The sequence below is a fragment of the Poecilia mexicana genome, unplaced genomic scaffold (genome assembly GCF_051168715.1).
Source record: "Poecilia mexicana isolate PSO_F unplaced genomic scaffold, ASM5116871v1 scaffold_1, whole genome shotgun sequence".
Classification (NCBI taxonomy): Eukaryota; Metazoa; Chordata; class Actinopteri; order Cyprinodontiformes; family Poeciliidae; genus Poecilia; species Poecilia mexicana.
In genome coordinates this window covers 5,576,101-5,597,395 of record NW_028263370.1, presented here as the reverse complement: position 1 = coordinate 5,597,395, position 21,295 = coordinate 5,576,101, and the positions used below count along the sequence as shown (strand labels likewise).

Below are 21,295 nucleotides of genomic sequence, written 5' to 3'. Positions count from 1 at the left end.
TTAATAGAGGAGCAACAGTGAGGAAGAGGAGGGCAGGAGGTGAAGAAGAGAGGATGCTACAGAGTTGAGAGGCGGCGCTTCAGAGGTGGCAGACGGGAGACAAAAGGGTGGCAGCCCACTCCTGGAGAAGTGTCTGACAGCGAGCCAGTTTCACCATTTTCTCCTCCCCACAGCCTGTAATAAGGCAACCAGCCAGGTCTTCAGTTACATCATGTGTCACAGTTTGTCTTTAGAGACTGTACGCCGCTTACGGAGTCGGGATGCGAAGGTTTGTTTCATTCTGACAAAGATCTGACACTTGAGGAACGAGAAACAAAGAAAAGTCATCCGTGTTTCATTCGGCAGGACTTTCTGGCAGTTTCATCACCTCTCATTTACTCCATCAGTCACCTTTTGCTTCTCCTCACACATGTTCGGTTTAACGAACAGAAAACGCACGCTCACACAAATGATTGGGGGGAAAATTAATTAATTAAAAAAACTCGCTGCGCTTCCGCTCTGATGAGTTTTCTCGGCAACAAGAAGAAGCCTCTGTTCACAAACCCAGCGGAGAATTAATTAGCCGCAGCGCGGGGGATGTCGTCCGGGAGCTTTTCAGGTTTCAGACAAACATATGAAAGAGAAAACAACACGGACCAGCAGGCGGGCTGGTGATGGACACCTATACTAATAATAATAGGCCTCTTGCTTCTGTGCTTCAGCTCAGTTACCTCAGAGCATTAAAAATACTTGGCTTTGTTTTACTGTCACCTCTGTGCGGAGCTTGGATCGACTCAGCATGTGTCTCTACCCACGGTTCTCTGACCAAAGACATCCAAAGTCATTCGGACCTGATAGTTGTATGTCCAAACTTTTAGTGTGAGAATCAAACATCCCTGGAAGCAGGACAGACATGTAGACTAAGAGACAGGCTATCAAGTCAGGAAACGCAAATATTTGCCAGTCCCCGTCTCTTTCCTCATGCATTTCTTATCCCAACCTGAAATCAGACAGCAGATTGACACCAAAGAGTCGCCCCTGTTTCCTCACAGCAGATAACATGTAATCTGTGTTTCTGGGGGGGGTTTTGGAGCGCTGGGACTACTTCGACACTCTGTATCTAACTAAATGCTGCCCACGTTGCTTTAACATGCACTCCACCACCTACAAGATGTTTTATCTCATGTTTACTCCCTTAGTTTTCTTGCAGCTGATCTGATGTTTGAACTTATTGAATCTGATATTGAACTGGCTGCAGGGAGTGTAGGTGATGGTCGTCTTTAGTGATGACAGCATTTCAGCTTCCATTCCTACTTGTATCAAAACGATTCAGTTAAAACTGCAAGAAAGGTCACTGCTGTTCAATTTAAGGATTTAGCTTGTTGAATGTAAACAAATGACTTTTTGTTATTTTGAATGTTAGAACAAAAAGCAGCTCGCTCTTATTTCTTGTTACTCAAAGATTTTCTTCTCTTATCTCAAAGGCTTCTTCAACTCTGGTTATAAGACCCGAGTCTCGTATGTCTTTAACTTTAACTCGTGAGATTTTGAGCACCCGTGTAGTGCAACGAGAGTAAGAGGGATTTTTTTTGCAATAAAAGGGAAGCTCATCAGAGATCAATGGAGCTAAATGCGGCATAATCCTGAAAGAAAACTGGTTAGAGGCAGCAGAAGACTTAAGACTGGGTTGGATTGGTAGAGACCAGACCAACGTATTGAGTCAGAGGGGCTGAATACAAATGCACTACGCGTGTTTCAGACTGTGGTTTGTCAAACACTTTTAAAATATGCAGCATAGCATATTTTTCTTTCAAATGAATGCATTTAATTCCAACCATCATGCAAATATTCCAATTAAATGCACTAAAGTTTGTGATTGCAATGTGACAAAACGTGGAAAAAGTTCAATAATTGTCCAAGGCACCGTGTTATTGTGATGTGTAAGGAAAATGGTGAATGCAAATGAAGATATATAGAAGTAGTTTAAATGGCTTTTTATGATTTTCTTTTTCTATCCAGGCTTACTCGTATTAATTTCGCAGCGTCTCTTGAGAAGCAATCTCCGCCTCATCTACCTGGTTCTCCTTTTTTTTTTAATTAACGTCCTAAGAAATAAACGGCTGGCTCCATTTCATCGTTTAGTGGCAAAGCGGATCTCAGAAGGAGAAAATGAGAAAGTTCGAGCCTCCTGGTACCTGCGTTTCTGCTGGAACCGAGCTGCTTGAGGCCGCCTGGCCCCCGGGTGTGGACCCTCCTTCACTGTCCACAGGGGGCGCCTTCTCACTGCCCCAGGAGTGTGAGCGCTGCTTCATCCACTGACACTGAGCCCTCAGCTTACTGGGACCTCTCATTAACATCTGTTCCTGACCGGCGCAGGCCTTGCCTCCCAGGTCTGGTGGGGCTTTCTGTGCGGACGGTTCCCTCAGCGTCAGGGCCTGAAGAAGACTCCTGGGGGTGTCATACCACTGTCTGAGCAGGCTGGGGATCTGGTACTCGGTGCTGTGTCTGCGAGATGCTTGGGAGGCGCACCTGGATGGGCACGTGCGCTCCGGAACGACCGTGGGCTGAAAATGTGATGAAGGAGGCATTGGAGGAGGTGAAGAAGGGGGACTGAAAGGAGCAGGAGGGCTGATCACTGACTCATCGTCTTCTCCTCCTCCTCCTCCTCCTTGGCTGGCCATGTCCAGACTCCCGTTGCATGAAGAATAGCTCCCAGAATACGATGACTGACTGCCTGTCGCTATTCCAATCCCACTGTCTAAGGAGCTCTGGCGGTCGCAGTCATTAAGCCCCCGAGGTTGGCGCTGCACAGAAGACTGATGGCTCCCTGAGCCGTCCCTGGCAGCGCCGTACAGTCTGTCGTCTGACCGGGTCAAAGCCTTCAGCGTGGAGGAGCTCGACGACATCTCGTTGGAAAGGTGGGATCTGACCGAGGGCTCCACCCAGAACGGAAACCTGTGTCCGTAACTTGCATCCGACTGGCTGGATGAGGAGCTGGAGAAGCTGTGGTCGTCCCCGGCAACAGACGTGCTGGAGCTGTAAGTTGAGGCTGGAGAGGAGAAGAAAGCCCAACAGGTTTAGATGAAGAGGTGGGTAACCACACCGACTGAGAGAAAAGTAAACATTGATGCTGTTTTCAAATGACTGATCCTGCAGAATGAAGTTCAACTCTTGTCATTTACACACCCTCCGGTGTTTAGATTCAGCTGTTTATCGGATGCACTCTCAGTTGGGCTGCATTTTCCGCTAAGTACATTTTGCATTGCCATGTACAGTTATTTTTATATGCACATATGTTTGTAGTTGTGGTTTCTTGGTTTTTATTTCCACTTTCTGCAGGTCTAGAGGGAGACTTCAAGGTTTTGACTTGTGTTCTCTCTCTGTGCTTCTTTCTTTCCCCTCCTCCTGTCTCCTTTCCTTTTAATTATTTTCTTCTTTTCTTTGTCCATTACATTTCAGATAAACTCAAAGAAATTTCTATTTTAAGTTTCATCAAGTAGCCCATCATAGCAAAAAGCCATAAGGCTCCGCTTGTGGAAGTAAATCTGTTGGGCCTCACCTTGACACAAAAACAAAGCACAACAACAGACAGGATAGGTTAGAAAAAAGAAACTAGAACCGCCGTCATTTGCTGCACTGATTTATAATTTACCCCCTAAACTCTCACTGCGTCTCCAGAGACAATCAGTGCAAATTAATTGCAGGACGTCTTCAGATGACTAACACACACATAATTCAGACAAAAACGTCTCCACAGTCTGCGGATGGACAGATGATGAATGGATTAGCGATATGTAGAACGGTATGAATGTCAGAGTTGCATCCTAAGCTCCAAAACAGCTCATGAGCTGTTGGTTTAAAACCCAAAGGGAAGGTTTACAGCAGGACTTACATGAGCTGCTGGCCAGACTGCACTGAGACAACATGCTGAGTCTCTTCTCCAGCTCGCAGGTCTCCTGGCTGATCCGTTTCTCTGCGGAGGCGGGGTCCGCATCCCGACCTACTGTTTATGCAGCAAAAGAACAAAAGAATAATGAGAAGAAAGCTCCAACTGATACAGGACAACTCACTCTGGTCTTTGGGTGATTTTTTATTATTTATTTTTTTTAGATGCTTCTCTACACACCTGAAGCAAATGAACAGCTCATCGCCAGACCTCTGCACAACAGGACTGCATGCAGAGGAGGTAATGAAGCCAATTGATTCATGTGTTTGGGGGCAGGGATTCATCAAACAGAGGCAGGAAGACCACAGTTGGTAGCTGCTGGGTTAGAAGCTGCAAAAACGTCTGGGGGCAGGGTTCAAAGTTCACCTTCTGGAAAATTAGCTTCACCAAACACAAAGGAATGATTGAAATCAAAGCACAGTTCCCCAGTCAAAGTCCAGACCTAAATCCAGTTAATAATCTGTGGTGAGATGGGAAACTTCATGTTGACTCTGAGATGAAGGCGGGATGCCAGGATGGGAGAAACTTCAGTCTCCAGATATGCAAAGCTGCTAGATAAGTGTTGACTCAGGGGAGCAGAACACGACTGGACTACATTTTTTTTTAAAACCATGGAGTCTTTTTTTTCTTTCTTTCACATCACAGTTATACACTAATTCATGTTGGTCTCACGTGAAATATACATAAAAAAAAACTAATTTATTGTAGCATAGCAAAATGTTCAAAGCGCCATGTGTCAACCACACTAAAGCAAAACTGAAAGGATATTCAGCACTTTGCTCAATTTAAAAAGCTTAAATGACTAGAATGAAATGTTACCACTGCAGACTGTATTACAACAGTATAACAAATGTTGTTTTTTTATCTTTATTCATATTGTGGCCTTCCAGTCCATATTACCTCTTTATCACTATGATTCCACAAGATCGTGTAGCTTTACCTTCTTTGACAAAATCAATTTTTTTTTTCCCAATGTATTAAGTGTTTCAATAAAGGTAAGGCTAAAGTTGAGAAGTTACATCATTCTTCTAAAATATTGCTCCACTGAGTGTAAATGTGACATATACCAGCATGTCCCAACTAATAACCATCTAATTTAGACTAAAACATGAAGTAAAACCCAACTAATTACACAACTAATCCCTGACACACACACACACACATGCTGAGCCGTGCCTGTGAGCTCACGCTGCTGCAGGTCACAGAGCGTACGTGTCATCAGCCTCCTGGATCTGTGCCTCTGGACGGCAGCTACTGCTGCAGATCAGATGCCAGGTTTCTTCACTACGCTATGCAAAGGGGTCGGGTAACATCTGCTAACTTCGCTGCTTAACGCTAATTATAGCTTATTCTCAGCACCGCGTGATGTAGGATTCAGAGAACACTGATTCAAGGTGGGTTGACACTTAAATCTAGAACAAAAATATTTACTCTCTTTGGAAGTTTGCTCAGCTTTTTATCTTTTTTTTTTACAATATTCAAAATTGCTGGGATAAATAATCAGTTATACTTATCAAAAATAAAAATAAGGAATAGATAAATACTTAGATAGATTCTTAGACTAGATAAAGTGCCATGCAAATGCTGGCAATTTGAAATATTTCACTCATTGTACAATAAATCTGTAAATATACTTTCACTTTCAGAAGTTAGTACCAAAAATCTGTAACTTTTTAATGACGTTTCCAATAGTTTGAGAAGCACCTGAATATTTCAAAATCATCCTGCAAAGTCTGCATGTTATTTGGCTGAAGAAGAAAAAAAAGGCTTCGCTCTGACAATGTTAAATACCTCTTTTGCATTTTAGCAACCATTCTAAACATAATGTATGTGCATGAAACCAAACTTAGTTGTGAGAGAATCAGCAGAAAAGCACATGCTGACCTGCAGCAGTTTGATACCATGTTGATCTATTACAGGCAGAATAAAACACATTTTAAAATACACGGAGCACATTCAGCACTCATTTTGGATTGAAAGATTTAAAAAAAAACTGTACTTTTTGTCTTAAATTTTTTTAAGAAGAAGTGAAAACACTTCCTCTGTCGCTATTTAGTTTTTGTGGGTGACAACAAAACAACTCCTAATACCTCCTGAGACCTTGTGAGCAAATTGAACCATCTGTGTGTTTATTTCTCCTCCGTTACAGACGCTCAGAGCAAGTTTAGCACCAAAAACACTACAAACGCTTAAACTCGGGAAGGTTGGTTGTAACACATAGTGCTAAATCTGTGCTGGCGTCACCACGGAGCTCCTTAGTGTGTCAATCAGCTCCTGAGGCCCCCCTCCTGTGAAATCAACAATATGTTTCAATTGCACATCAGTCACGCACAGAAACACAACCCCTTAATGTCCCTGCTGACACGCGGGGGGGTTGTGTTTCCATTTGCATGGCGCCTCGACACAAATGCTACATGTGTGCAACCGAACATGCAGTAAACCTCCGTCACAGGACACATGAGGTCACATACCGAAGAGACTGAAGGTCTTTAGCAGAAAAGTGTGTTTCCCTGTTAAAAGCCTGTTTTTTTTTTTTGTTTGTTTGTTTGTTTTTTTGGTAGAAAATTATTTCCTTCAGCATTTAGCAACATGTTTCATGACTATGTTGCTCTTGCAACAAAGTCATGAAACATTAATCAATAATCTGATGTGTAATAGCGGCAAAATGTAACGTTGTTGACTGTGTGTTCTATGACTTTGTATTTTTGTGTTTTTATGATGTAAAGCACTTTGAAATACCTTGGTGCTGAAAGGTGCTATACAAATAAAATTTGATTGATTAACTTAATGAGAGGCTGATAAACTAAAGTGAGAAAAAAATCCGAGTAGAAAAATGTAGAAAATAACGCTGTGGTAACGTTGTCTCACAATGTGCAGTCTTAAACTAAAAACTAAACATTTTGAGTCAATTTTACATCATGGCACCTAAATATTTATTCATATATAGGAACAACCGTGACGTTACAAAACTGGGAATTGTTTTATTTCCTAAAAGAAAAGGACACAGAGCGTTACCATGGATCCTGCCAAGAGGCAGAAAATGGTGACGAAGGTGGGAGACGATGCTGAACGATTACCACAGAAGACACAGATAGTTTAAGCGCATGCACAGAGCCGACCCAATGTGTAAGTAAACTTTGCAACTAGTTAGGGCCTGAGGCTGGTTTAATATGCACAGAACAGGTTAACAAATGTGCATTAATGTAATTTGAATTTACATCACCAGAATCCAAATGTATTACTAATTCAATCACTTCCATTGCTTACTGTGCCTGACCTATGGTTTACACTTTAGCCCTGTGTATTTGTTAGTGTTTAGTTGGAGGGATGTTTTTTTTTTTTTTTTCCTGTTTGCTTTTGAACAGCTTTTGTTTGTCTGTTTGTTTGTTTTATTTTTGCTTGACTCTCCTAAATGTATAATTATGATGATGGGTGCACCTGGAAGTGAGCTCCCAAAGGAAAGTCCTCTGAGGGCCTCATACACAGTTTGGCGTTTACAATTACCCCAAAATAGATTTTTTTAAATTCTCTATGTAATTGTACAATGAATTAAATGTGGAAGAACTGCTTTTGAGAACTATTGCTAACAGTTCTTTCTAGAAATTTCTCATTTCTCATCTTGCTCATAAATTTTGGACCAGTTTATTTTCATCCTTACTAATTTGCGTTCTTTTTATGTAGGAGATAATTTATCGCTCACCTGGCTGGTTGGTCGACACGCCATGCAGGGCTCGGCTGGGGGAGATTCCTCTGACGATGCAGTCAAATAAGAAACTGATCTGCTCTCCTTCTGAGCAAGACAGGAAGAACACACCGGCCCCTGGGACACAGATGAATGAAAAGGAGTTTTTGTGAAGGTTAGGTTGTGTTTTGAGCCAGCGGCAGCCCTTCCTCAGAAAGGTTGAGCTCGCAGTCAGTCTGCTGAAGCCCACACAGCGCAAACTGCAACAGAAACGTACAATAAACAGAGCAAAAGTAAAATAGAAATCATGACGCGTGGAAGGAGTGCATCAAAGAAAGAAGAGAGTGAATCTGTAGATTAGTTAAAGATAAATATATATCCATAAAACATTGTTTTTTGTAAAGCTGCTTATAATGGAAAAAAGAATCTCAGATGGGAATCGTTTTATTTTTTTAAATAACATCTCAGTCATGCTTCGGCGGTGCTGTTACAGTCAGCAACTTTATCTCACGCTGTAAACTTTTGATTGAAATAGCATCAAAGCCGATCGAAACATGTTTTCAAAGTTCGGAGTTCAGTAATTGAGTTTCTCACTTGAATCGTCGCTCGGCTTTAATGTGGTGAGAGTGTCTCTGATTCATTAGTTCAGCTTATTGAGATGTTGAGACTGCTCAGCATAAGCAAAAGGCTCAGTGATTTAGAGAAACATCCAGTTTTAGCTGCGGCGAAAGAGACGCATCTATGATGCGAGACCCTTTGGCAATCACATGAATCCTGAAAGAAGTTAAACGTAGCAAATGCAAAACAGACAATCCAGTAATGACTCTTTGAGAAGCAGCCGTCATCTGATTACCATAGCTTCTGTTAATACACAATGCTCCGACTCTGAATAAATTTTAGGTAATGTCATTGAGACATTTTAAACAAAAGCACCATAAGAGGTCTGAAAGAAAAAATATTAAGTATATCCAATGGAAAAGTCTGTTTTCTGCTCAAGGTTACAGATTTATTCTCACAAATACACCAAATGTGGCCTCCACGCTTATTGACAAAAACCCTTCAAATGAATCAGGATTTTATTTATTTATTTTATTTTATTTTATCACAGTAGATTGATCTCATATCAGAGAGTTTGGGAATTTGTCAAAGTTTGTCAAAGTTTCAGCTGAAGATGAACCATAGTTTAGAGGCTGCTGTCTTCCATCCATTTCCTTAATTATGGAGATCATCAAAAATCTGACTTATTTGAATGGCATGTTTTCTGGTCTTTTCTATTGTGAAGAGTGGCTAAGAGAAATGTGCTTCTCTTAGCCACACACACACACACACACACACACACACACACACACACACACACACACACACACACACACACACACACACACACATATATATATATATATATATATATATATATATATATGTGTGTGTGTGTGTGTGTGTACACACACACACACGCACACACACAGCTCTGGAAAAAATGAAGAGTCCACTGCACTGAACCCCCATTGAAAACCTCATGGTTATTACACCAAATGTTGATTTCTGAACTCTCCCTGAGTTAAAACATTAGTATTCTTGTTTCTAAATGAATATGAACTTGTTTTCTTCGCATTATTTGAGGTCTGAAAGCACTGAGTGTTTTTTTATTATTATTATTTTGACCATTTCTCATTTTCTGCAACTAAATACTAAATCTTTGCTTGGAATTTCAGAGACATGTTGTTAGTAGTTCATTTTACTCAAACATATTCCTATAAAAAAGTAAAATCGGAGAAACTGATCGTTTTAAGTGATCTCTTCATTTTCAAGACTATAGACATTTTTGGATGTCCCATCGTTCAGGACAAAGCCAAGTTTTTAAGACTCAAATATTTCACAAGGCTGTATAGTTTTCTCCCTCTGTGGAGCTTTTATTCTGAGGCTTTGCTTCTGCAACAAAAGATGAATCTACTTTATGGCTTTTCATCTTTACCGAGGGTTCCGATAAATGTGGAGGGCGCTGTGCGTAATATTTTTGGCACCCTGCAGATTTCCTTTTTTAAAGCCAAGCAGCCTACAATGGAGGAAAAGCTACAAGTAAGAAGCACGTCAAGTGGGAGGATTCAGCATTTTGCCCATTTCAAAAACCAACAAAGCCATAGTCAATGTGAACAAAAAAAATTTATTTACCGGGAATTATTCTGGAATTACTAACTTGAACTTATTAGAATATTTTTAAAACAGACGATTAATACAACATTCAAGACATAACCGTAAGTCTTAACAGAACTAATATATTTATCTAACTCCTGGAACTGGTTGAAGAAGGAAATATATTTTGGAGTCGTATTAAACACTAGCAAATCATAATTAGCCTTTGTATTGTTTTTTTTTTTTTTTGAAAGAATACAAGTAATTCAACAACTGTTTTTGACAATAAACATAATTTTAATAGCTAATTTTCTCTTTAAAAAAACAAAACAGGAAGGCATCATCAGTGCTGTACAGACAGGCTGTTTTCTGAATCAAATAAACTGTTTCTTCTATTTTGAATAAGCCTAATTGATGTGAAGCTGCATTTTGCGTTGCCGTATTAATGGATGGAGTGAGCATTCACCCTTCACCATCTGTCCCAGTTGTGCTGTTTAGTGAGATTCATGAAACTGAGAAGAACAGATTTCTCCTCACCCCCCACAAATAGCTTTATTGGTTTCCAAGCACTTCCTGCTGGGAGGCCATGTAACAAGTTGCAGCCTCGGCTTCAAGGGAAAGAACAACACGAAACTGAGAGACACAGATACCACACAGTTCAAGCTCAGGCCACTTGCGTCTCAAGCACCAGACCAACATTCAGAAAGCTACGCATTAGTGGTGCGGGAGAGTTTTATGAAACGTTTTACATGAGAGCAAACATCATCTCCAACAGTGATCGGCTGCTGCAGACATAAAATATTTAGGATACTCCTGTGATTTCCTTTTATGTGTGTTGTGCGTCACGTTTTGAGTAAACTTTATTGGAACCAGTCGTTGCTTTGTTTGTCTCTCCTTGTCGCTTTTAAAATGTAAAGAAGCAATAAAAACTGCAGGGTCATGATACAACCATTACAACCATGGAAACTATAGATGGTAAATTACTGCATCCAGATGGCAGGAGGTCGCTTGCTTCCACTGCAGAGGGAGATGGAAACAACATGGTGTCTGTAATTTAGAAATAATGTGTTGCTTTTCTAAAAGTCAGGATTTCCCAGGAATAACAAAAATACTCGTGCAGGATTTGGAGGCGGTTTTAAACCAAGAATATTTACTATTTGCTGTGATCCTGAATAATTTAAACCTTTATTAGAAATGGAGAGCTTGTGGAGTCACTGAGAACGCAGGTATTTTAAAGACAGCATAAACCAACTTTTCAAGAATTATCAGAAGCATTAAAACTCTTTTGCGAATCTTCTGCTTTTTGCAGTCAGCACAGCTTCACAGCAGAGGAGTAAAAATAAAACATTTAACTCTGAAAAGTGTTGGAATGCAAGCATTAAAAAAATGCCTAAAAACTAAAATCCTTGCCAAGCACCTAACAAAAGGTTACTTCAATTTTTTATTTTTCCTAAATTTATTCAAGTTTATGCATTTATGCATTTCTTCTCACCCACAGATGCTTTAACATCCATCTCCTGCAATTAAGTACGAATTAATCAGCATTTAGGATGTACTAAAGTCGGGTTTGTGTTCAAGCGTGCTTCCCCGCTCAAGCTAGCGCCAGCTGGACGGTCAGACATTACGATCTCTGTGGGTCACTCACTTTAATATAACCTGGCAAGAGCCGGGATTAGTTGGACTTAACTTGCAGATACCATGTAAACGACGCTAAATATACAACATGCAGGAGAAACAATCTCACACGTGCAACAACGTACGGCCAGAGGAGGCATGTGTGTTTACACCTGCCGAGGGACACACAAAGGCTGCCAACTTTGCTTGGAAGCTTTGAATGGCTTTTATCTGGGGCGAGGAGCTGGATGGCTGTCCGGATTCTGCGGATGATTGTTTGCTACTGGGTCAGCATGCGTGCGCTAAAAGCGTTTGTGCGCTGCGGGTTTGAAACGAGCACATGTGGACCCCCGTAACCCAAGAAAAACTTCATCGGGTCGTTAAAGAAGAACCTGGAAACTTCTAAGAGGAGCTGATCACTATCTGGGGTTCAGGTGACGCTGCACAGTAAAAAATGCTGGGTTATTTTCATAACCCAATTTCTGGGTTGAAGCTGTTGGGTCATAGGTTGGGTTAGTTTGACCAAATATTGGGTCAAAATTCATAACTCATGAGTTGGGTCAGAAATTTATCGGAAGTCTACATCTTGCACACTTCTGTTGGGCCAGGAGTTGGGTGGGTAGATTTACCCAAACGGTTGGGTTAAAGATGAAACTTGGAAGAAGCCACGCCCCTCTTCACAAGCCTCCATTTTCAACATGACTGTGAACGTTGCATAACGGACTTCTCCTCTACTTTGAAATAAGACATGGTAAGTAAAAAGAAGATAAAGTTTCAACGTTTATAGAATTTTATACATAAATTGAATTTATTTCAAACATGTTTGATATTTATTTTTATGGTTATTTAAAATGTTTATTACGGTAGGTTCCTCTGACAAAGAGCTTCGGTGTTGCTACAATACGGATGTTGGGGAAAAAATAGATGAAGGGGAAGGGCACAATTTGTCAAGTAAATTAAATTCAGTTTTTAATATAACCTCAATCATATTTGTTCGTAACTTAACATAGTCAAATTTTTAAAAATCGATTTAGTTTTAAAAGAAAAGGTAGTTGACGGTTTGTCCCCTGATTTTTGCAATATGCGCGCGCATCCTTAGCGGGCTGAGGCTACGTGTTCGAACACCAGCAGTAATGGCGGAGGAGAGCGAGCAGAGCTTTAATAATGTGGGTATATTATGCTTTTTGAAAATAAAATAACTTTTGCAAAGTTATTAGGCGATAAATTAGTTGTGTAAACCTGAATTATGCGCTCGGTTTATTAACATATAGCTTAATTACAAACATGCTCTGACGTGTTCGCACTTATCGCTCCCCTCCAGCCGCCGGCTCGTCTCGCCCTCTGTCAGTTGAGCCGAGAGAGAACGACCGTCTCCCGGCACATTGCTTTCAAACTCCCGCTGGTTTTAGGCAACGAATTAAAAGCAAAACTAAGACAATATCTAATGTTAATGTTTGCTCATTTTATTATTATTGTTACTACGGTATTAATTACAAATACATTTATTTAAAGTTGGTGCTGAAAGTTATTCAGCACTAAGTTTGTGTTAAGTTTTACTTCTAAATTAAATTATATGTCATTTTATTTTATTAAGTGCTATATTTATTTTTAGGAACATAAAATTACTCTGAACATTTGAAATTGCTGGCTAATTACAAGTTATTTGCAGTTGAGACAGCTATAAGATTTAATTCAGTCATTAAAGTTTGATTTGTGATTTTGTCTTTTCTGATAGATTTTGTAATTTTACATCCAGGATCTTCAGGAGAATTAAGCGAAACCCAAACTCCTCGTTCTCAACGAAGACCTTCTGCATGACCAAGAACATGAGTCTGCTCCCTCAAGGTATTGAAGCTCAGAAGAAATGTTCTCTAAAATGTTGTCATGCTTTTTAGTTACTGTAACATTTTAACACTAACTTATGTTTGATACAGAAGATGATGTAGTCCTGCAGCTGCTGCCAGTACCCCTTCCTGCTCCACCTTACTAATTTGGGAGAAGTTTCAGATCCATCAACCTGGAAATTCAGATGTTTTCATTGATATCCAGCCTGTAAGTCAACCTTCATCTCTGAATAATGCTCAGATTGTTTAAGTGCATCACATTCAATAGTGAGGTTTTGTGTTAAACTAGAATCAGTCAGAAATTAGTTTTTGAGAATGTAGCCCTTTACCTTTAAATTCACTAAAGGCCTGTTTTTGTGCTTCTCTCTCTTGTTCTCAACGAAGATCTTTTGTATGGCCAAGAAGAGAAAGGAGCGGCCGTCTTCTCAACAACATGAATTTTCTCCCTTAAGGTATTGAAGCTCAAGAGATGTTTATAAACTGTTAACATTTAACATTTTAACACAAGCTTATGTTTCCCATGCAGACAAGATGATGTAGCCCTGCAGCTGCTGCCAGTGCTCCTCCCTACTTACACATTTGGGAGAAGAGTTTCAGATCCATCAACCTGGAAGTTCAGAGGGTTTCATTGATATCCAGCCTGTAAGTCAACATGCATCTCTGAATCATGCTCAAATTGTTTGCTGTTTATATAAGTTCATCACTAATGGCCTGTTATTTTCTGTCTTCTCTCTCCATCAGGTTGGGACAAACCTGGTGGTGCATCTACAAAATGTGACAACCTGTATGTCCTCATGCAGGGAGACAGGCAAAATGCTAAAGTGTCGTTAAAAATGCTCCTTGTTTAATGGCTGAAAGGTTTACTTGTAGTTTGCTTTAAAACAGACTTTTTTTCATTAAATGTTTTCTAATATGGAGTAACAGATACTTCTGGAGTTGTAGCCAAATGAATTGAAGTGATTTAACTACTTATGTTTTGTAACTTTTGTAAATGAAATTGCTGGCTCTATATATGTATCATGTGGAAATAAAAGAAGCTTTAAATTCATATGTCTTTTAATTCTGTTTTTATATAGTGAAATTTAAAATAATTTTTTTTAACCCAACTATAGTGGTATAATAACCCTTGTGTTGGGTTATGAATTTCAACCCAATTTTGGGTCAGTTTAACCAATTTAAACAAGTCAATTTAACCCAACGTTTGGTTAGTTGCCATGACCCAATGTGCTGGGTCAAACCCTCAACCCAACCCAGTTGGGTTAAAACAACCCAGCGTTGGGTCGGTCCATATTTGACCCAGCGCTGGGTTACGTATTGGGTTATTTTTAACCCAGCAGTTTTTACTGTGTGAGAATACAACTTTTAATAGAAATATCCTACCATGAATCTGATTTGGAATTCAATTAATAAAATACGTAACATAATGTGATTATACTTTTTTTTTTTTAAATGTGGCAATATTTGTTAGATTTTACGTCAAATTTAGTCCTGGTCTCTTGCTAATTTGTCAGAAAGCCGTCTTTCTTCCAATGACGTAATGGTTTTGTTGGTTTTGGATGCAGGAAAGTGTCATTTGGAGCCATCCATCGTTTTATTTTGTTTACCTGTTCTCAAAGTAAAAAATAAAAAAATCCCAGTTCCACCTAATGACAAACTGTGAAGTACCTTGAGGTGACACCTGTTGTAAACTGTGGCTACATAAACCGACATGAAACTTTCATGGATTATTATATGACGCACATCACCAAAAACACTTTCATTGTTAATTCCAGAGATTTCACAGGATTAACCAAATGTCCACCAAAAATTATGTTTATTTTACTTTTCTTGCTTAAATTACAACAGCCCCTGGCTGACCCACCTGGCGTTGCCCAGTACGTCGGCAGGCCAGTCCGCCTCGGGGTGGGTGGATACTTCTGACTGCACTCCACTGCTGAAGAGTGTTTGGATATGATTGCACTACCACAAGGGCAAACTTACATTATGACCCTGAACTCCTGTGTTTGTTTGTTTTACAACATAGCAGCCTTCTGTCTCACAGGACCGGCTGAACTGCCGTGAGGAAGTTTTTCTATGTGTTTGCATGTCTCCATAGCGACAAAAGTGATGTCACGTTGGCATCGTCTTCATCTCTGATGAAGAAAGAGGGGCAACTATTTTTTTATTTTTTTAAAGACCAGCTGCAACACAAAGTACAGCGACGACACAGAGACTTGCTTACTTTGTTGGAGCAAATGAGGCCTCAAGGGAAATTAAAGAGCTGTGAAATAAAATGCTCAATAATAAAGAACTTTATTTCTCACTTTTTGGATCCATTGGTGTGTAAATAAACAAGGCGAAACTGCACCAGAATATACTGATTTATCCAATAATTTACATGAACAGTAAGGCAAAGTTGAGAAAAAAGATTTTCTGCTCATGTTCCCAGGCTAAATATGATTTAACTGTATAATATGTTGTACAGAAACATTGCATATGCTGTGTTAATTTTTTATGACTTGCAAAGCGCAAAACAAGGACTTACGTCCTGCTATGCAAATTTGGTATTTGGCTTTTACAGAAAGTCATTTTGCACCCTAGCAGCTTATTGCTTTCGGAACGTGACGCCGTTATTGAAGACATGCGAAGCGAAATGTCAGCTAACACCAAACCTCGAAGCTATCATGCAAGGAATGCCACTTTCAGACTCGACTGTCCCTCTCCACTTCTGCCGCCATGGCAAGAGGACCTCAGCCCCCGTGTCTGCTGGGTAATATTCTGATGAAAAGAAGAAGGACTCTGCGGGTGCACATGCGACCACAAAGCCGCTTGTGATTGGCTGAGAGTCCAGCACTGGTATTTATAGATGTCTCTCATGAGAACATTGTAACCAGAGCCTGAAAACCTCATGGTTATTCTCGTATTCGCTCACGCTTAGGCTCCCTCGCTGGAAAAGACGGGCATTGCAAAAATGCAAACCCTTTCTAAACCTCTAGAAAAATCCGACAGAGAAGGAGAAACGCTCCTGTTTCGTCAAGAAACCATACAAAGTAAAATCCTACAGCTGTCGGCGGCTAAAGTTACTCAATAGTAACTTCAACCGTAGCACAGTCATTTAAAATGCGTAAAGCTGGTTGACATTCCTCACATTCATGACCGCCATCAGTTTGACATTCAGAAGATTCTCGAACCCTGACAAAAACAACATCCGCAGCAGGCTTTGGTGGGCTCGGAAATACATTTCTGACATGTAACATGTAGCTGTGAATGTGGCTGCAGTAAATTACTGGTTTTACAATCTATCGGCGCTGGTGTCAGAGGTCTGAGAGGAGGCAGATATCCCAATGTCAATCTGTTTACGCTGTGTAGAGCTTTTATTCTGAAAATGATACTTCAGTGATTTCTACATCATAGAAACAAAAAGACATGCGCAAGTCTCTACAGACTATCAGAGGGTGTTTGAGGAAAATGCTAGTGGTCTCTGCATTATGGTAGTGAGTTTTAGGGGAGGAGATGGTCAAATTTTCCTTCAGAATACATAATTATGTTGATCTCTTTTCTTTAATGAGCAAACACTTTTTTTTTTTTTTGGTGTTTATATGTTAATAAATCACTTTCTTATGTTGAGACGCATGGAAAAAGACACAAAAAGAACAGAACATGAATTGGTTGTCATATTTCTTTCTCAGGACTAGTGAATGCAAATGTTTGTCATTTTGAACTCAAGTGAGAAAATGTGCAGCACTAATAATTTCTAGAAAACGAAGTGATTTACGCATTTTCTTTTCCATGGAGCTCAAATGTCATATTAATAAAAGCAAAATACTCATCAGCTGCTAAAAAGGCTCACTGCTACTGTGCTAAGGTTTCAAATCAGCCATTTCAAATTGACATTACATGTGAACCGTCGTACTTTTATGCCAACTAGGTAAACTTTGTGTACAGAGGGAGATGATTTAAATGAAGTACAGTGGCAAAAAAAATCATTTTTTAAGACGGAATGAAGCTATGATAAAAGTCTGCAGATCGTTGGCATGGTGCAGCCGTAGCTTCACAAATATAAAATCCCGACAGTGTGTTAGACAATCTACTAATGATAAAGACACAAACATGTTTTTCTTTTTGCTCAGTACGATGGAGAAACTATTCAATTAAAACTGAGCAGCTGCAGCATGTTCATGAGGAGATGCTGCACAACTTTGAACAGTGAACCAATAAATGCCAACAAAGATGGAGTGGCTCACCAGAAAAGCAACAGAGTGATTTTCAACCTCATCAAATAAAGGCGACAGAGGTCACTCCACTGCTTCAGCTGAGGCTTGAAGTCCACAAATACAGACTCATTTTGTTCAGCTTCACCCCGATGGGGCCAGTTTCCCACCAGGGACGTCTCCCTGCCTGAACCACGCTTTATTTACATGAATGCATCGCTTACAGAGACGCATCCAAAACATCTCGAGGACCAAAGTTGCCCAAACACACAGACTGCATGAGTAGGCTTTAGTTCCAGTTCCAATAGTGTTCAGCAATTTTTCATTCAATGATCAATTATCTCTTTTACAAGAGAAAACAAAATAGTTAAAATGTTAATGTTGATTTAAATATATATATATATATGATCATTCTTTCAAAGGCCTTTTCTAAGAAAAATGTACAAACCCTAACCCTTACTGGTCCAATCACCGGAGCCCCTAACTACAATATTCTCATCAGACTCCACTGTAGAGATGAGTCTTACTCAGTGGACCTTAAGGGAAGAGATTTCAATTCCTACTTTTGCTCACCATGCTTCCTTTTCTCTGTCTTGTTTAACAAATTTTTACCAAAGTTTTGAAATTAGTTTTAGTTCATCCAAGCATAAAAAAGAACTTATGTTGTTCTGAGAAACACTGAGTAGCTTGCACGTTTAAATCAAACAAATTCCTCTCGGTGACCAGGTTATAAACCTACATTGCCAGTCTTTTTGACTCACAGCCTCTACAGATTAGCAATAAAACGCCTCCCAGTTAGTATTTACTCACAGAATCCACAGCGAGTCCCTCCCTCAAACACAAAGCCATGCGGCACGGCACCGTATCGACGCAGCGCCGACAGCTTCCAGTGACCAATCACCACCGGCGGCAGGCCTCTGCTGAGGACCAGCAGGTTGTTGCACAGATGAAGGGAGGCGGGCCCACTTTCCAGTTTGGTGCCTGGTTCCACACTGACAAAGAACCTGTGAGCTGAAGAGACAGAGGAGCATTTATATGTTGAAAAGCCCAACCCTAAGCTGCTTTTTATTCTCATTAAGTCATAATGGCTGCTGGGTAACTGAAGTCATTAATCACAAAGAACAGGAGCCACACAATAACCGAGGTGGAGCTAAAAACAGATCCCAAAGTTTGAATGTGAAGAAGTGATGGTGATGATTCAGCAGGTCTCTGGGCTCCTCTGGCCTCAGTTTGTCACAGGTCTGTTTATTCATCTGTTTCATGAAATGTTCTCAGATTTTTTGAAGAGAAGACGTTGCACTATGTTTAACACAAACACACACTCAAATGCACCCATGCTCTCAAAGGCCCCTTCATTAGGTACACCTTGCTAGGACTAGGTTCGTTCCACCCTAGGCGTAGATTGAACAAGGTGTCTGGAGATCTTGGTCCAGTCATAGTCTCTGATTTTATCTGGTGATTGTGGAGATCATTAGAACTTGATGTCATGTTCAAGAAGCCACTTTGACATTATTTGACAAGGGTCAGGACTTTAATGCGTCAATTTCCATTAATTAATTACAGAAATTTCAACACATAAAAAATCTTAACGCAATTAATCACAATAAAAAAAAAATAAAAAATTAACATAAAACAGTTCCGTCTGGAATCTTTGCACTGACGTCTTTGTGGTACGTCCATAAATCTGACGCACGAGCAGCATCTGCAAACAAAAGCGACGGACAGCAAATGTGCTTCTCTTGGTCCACTAGGGGTTTATTTTTGCTTCAAAAATCAAACTGCTGGGATGCTGGAAAAGACACGAGAGGCTTTCCTGACAGCAAACAGCAGTGAAAGAAAAACCTCATGTGGATCCGGCACATTTTCTCCCTTAGACGTATCTGCTTCACCCTCAATAAATGATTGACTCGGTGTTCTTCCATTTTAGTATGCTTTTCAATCCTCTTCTATCAGGTTTTAAATATATATATATTATTTTAAACACAGCATCTGAGATTGATTTTTCTTCACAAGAAACAATATATGATATACTTGCAACTTTATGTGGTCTTCTGTATCATTTACAATTTTGCTAATTTTCACCCTGAAAGCAACAAATTCTTAATTTCCTAGAGTAACGAGGCAAGACTGTGATTTTGGCATGAGGCCAAGCCACTGACCTTCCCCCAGGCTGTAGCGGATCCGAGCATCCCAGGTCAGCAGGGCGTCTCTGTTCTTAAAACCCAGGATGAGGGTTCTTGCCAGGCAGAGGATGGACAGAGTGTAGGGCACGCCGTCATACCCGGTTCCTGGTTCCACACCACAAATCCCCTGAAAGAAGGAGAGAATGACACTAACACTGCAGACCAGATAACACACAACGTCCCCTGATCTGAATTTGTTTTGGTTGGCTGATGAATCTTTAGAAGTCACAATAAATTAGTGTGAATTCTGTAGTTTCTCCACTGGAATCTGGAATCCACTTGTTCCACAAATCTTGTGGCGTTTCTGTATATATACTTTCTGCTTTCAACAGGTAGAACTTTATTTGAAACATTTATGTGGGTTCAGTTTATGCAGCACCTTACTCCTCCTTCATATATTTCTGCTCAGTTCGGGATAGGGTTAGAGTTACCCGTGCTTCGTATAAGCCTTCTGTGAGGTACAGCTTCATTTTTATTCAATCTGAAGACTGAACTCATGTTTTTTGAGACAGAAAACATGCTGTGTATGAAATGCTAAAAAAGAGCTGAAGGAAATGTTGGACAAGAGATCCGATGGATCCAAGCTTTGATCCGCTGCTGAACATACCTCCAGTGTTACATTCAGCCTCTCCTTGTGTCCGATGTTTTTCCCTTTCTTCTTCTCCTTGCACACAAGTAAAGTCAAGCAATCTAAGGGAAACACATATATACACACATATAAATATATATATATATATTTTTTTTTTTTTTTTTTGCATTTACTGTGTGATAATTGGGTTTGTTGAGAGCTACCCAATGTCCCCATGTCTATCCACGGCACATCTGTCATAAGAAACCCCCCAAAAAACAACAAACTGATCCACTCGCTGATCCGAAAATAAAAGTTGAGCTCCGAGTTCGCTCACATGGTGCAATGTGCACTTAGGGCACAGCAGAGGAGCTCAGATTATTCCCACTACTCTTGCCAGTTTCTTCAAGGACACAGGCAGGGCTGCGCGTATCTGTGCTGAAACATTTGCAGCCTGTCATAGCATCTCAAATTATTCTCAACTCAAAAGAATGCAATTTACAGTAGAGCACTACCCAAGTCTTTTAGCAACACTTCTATAAGCCAGCTTGTCGTTTAATATCTGATTCCATCACTGAGGAGCACATTTTATTTGAAACTGGAAGGCCCACAACCAAAAATGAATTCTGCTCGTTTTCTTGTACGGGTTTAGCTCAAACAACATCCTCATGTGTTAAACCCTGCGGCATGCAGCCAACTGGCAAGTTGTGCTTAATTTAACAGCAGAAAAATGTTTTGAGGTCGGTGCTGGGTGAAGCAGATGAGAAGATCTGTGTTTGTGATGCATAAATAGAAGGTGTGAACTCCTACCTGCGACCGGGGAGGGCTTCTGGAGAACAACCCAACGAGTCTTCCACTGTGGAGAAGTTTAAGACACGATAAGTCACACAACATTGTCCTCTGGTGGGCAGCGAGGAAGGAGAGCATATTTCTAAACAAACAAAAGAAAAAGATAAGAAAAGCTGTAGAATTAACCTTTTTTCCATCTCTAAACTTGACTTGTCCCTCTGCGACAACTGTATCCGTCATCTTCTGTCATGGTTTCTAGCAGCTGTGTGTGTGTGTGTGTGTGTGTGTGCAAGAGAGAGTGAGGAAGAGAAGGGGCAACTTTTCAAAATAGCCTTTACAGCCCAGGGTCCAGACAGCAGACACTTTC

At 40.3% G+C, this 21,295-nt stretch overlaps 1 protein-coding gene and 1 long non-coding RNA gene across 6 annotated transcripts in view; one reads left to right on the top strand and one right to left on the bottom strand.

The window, feature by feature from the left end:
• Window positions 1-21,295, bottom strand: part of dok7b (docking protein 7b) — a 23,883-nt gene extending 2,588 nt beyond the window's left edge. The window contains exons 1-9 of the mRNA XM_088014633.1: window positions 21,115-21,295; window positions 20,950-20,995; window positions 20,179-20,261; window positions 19,548-19,698; window positions 18,199-18,399; window positions 7,626-7,745; window positions 3,872-3,982; window positions 2,175-3,028; window positions 487-531 (exon numbers count right to left, since the gene is read on the bottom strand). Of these exons, the coding sequence (XP_087870759.1) occupies window positions 487-531; window positions 2,175-3,028; window positions 3,872-3,982; window positions 7,626-7,745; window positions 18,199-18,399; window positions 19,548-19,698; window positions 20,179-20,261; window positions 20,950-20,995; window positions 21,115-21,168 (1,665 nt within the window). The 5' untranslated portion in view covers window positions 21,169-21,295. The remainder of the gene's footprint in view (window positions 1-486; window positions 532-2,174; window positions 3,029-3,871; window positions 3,983-7,625; window positions 7,746-18,198; window positions 18,400-19,547; window positions 19,699-20,178; window positions 20,262-20,949; window positions 20,996-21,114) is intronic.
• Window positions 11,820-14,246, top strand: LOC148161064 (uncharacterized). Of its 5 annotated transcripts, none has more exons than XR_015765777.1 (6): window positions 11,820-12,105; window positions 13,090-13,199; window positions 13,289-13,406; window positions 13,583-13,650; window positions 13,725-13,840; window positions 13,940-14,246. It is a non-coding gene; the product is annotated as an uncharacterized LOC148161064 (long non-coding RNA). The 5 variants fall into 5 exon arrangements; XR_015765782.1 differs by having other exon boundaries at window positions 11,821-12,105; window positions 13,111-13,199; XR_015765773.1 differs by lacking the exon at window positions 11,820-12,105 and adding an exon at window positions 12,123-12,520.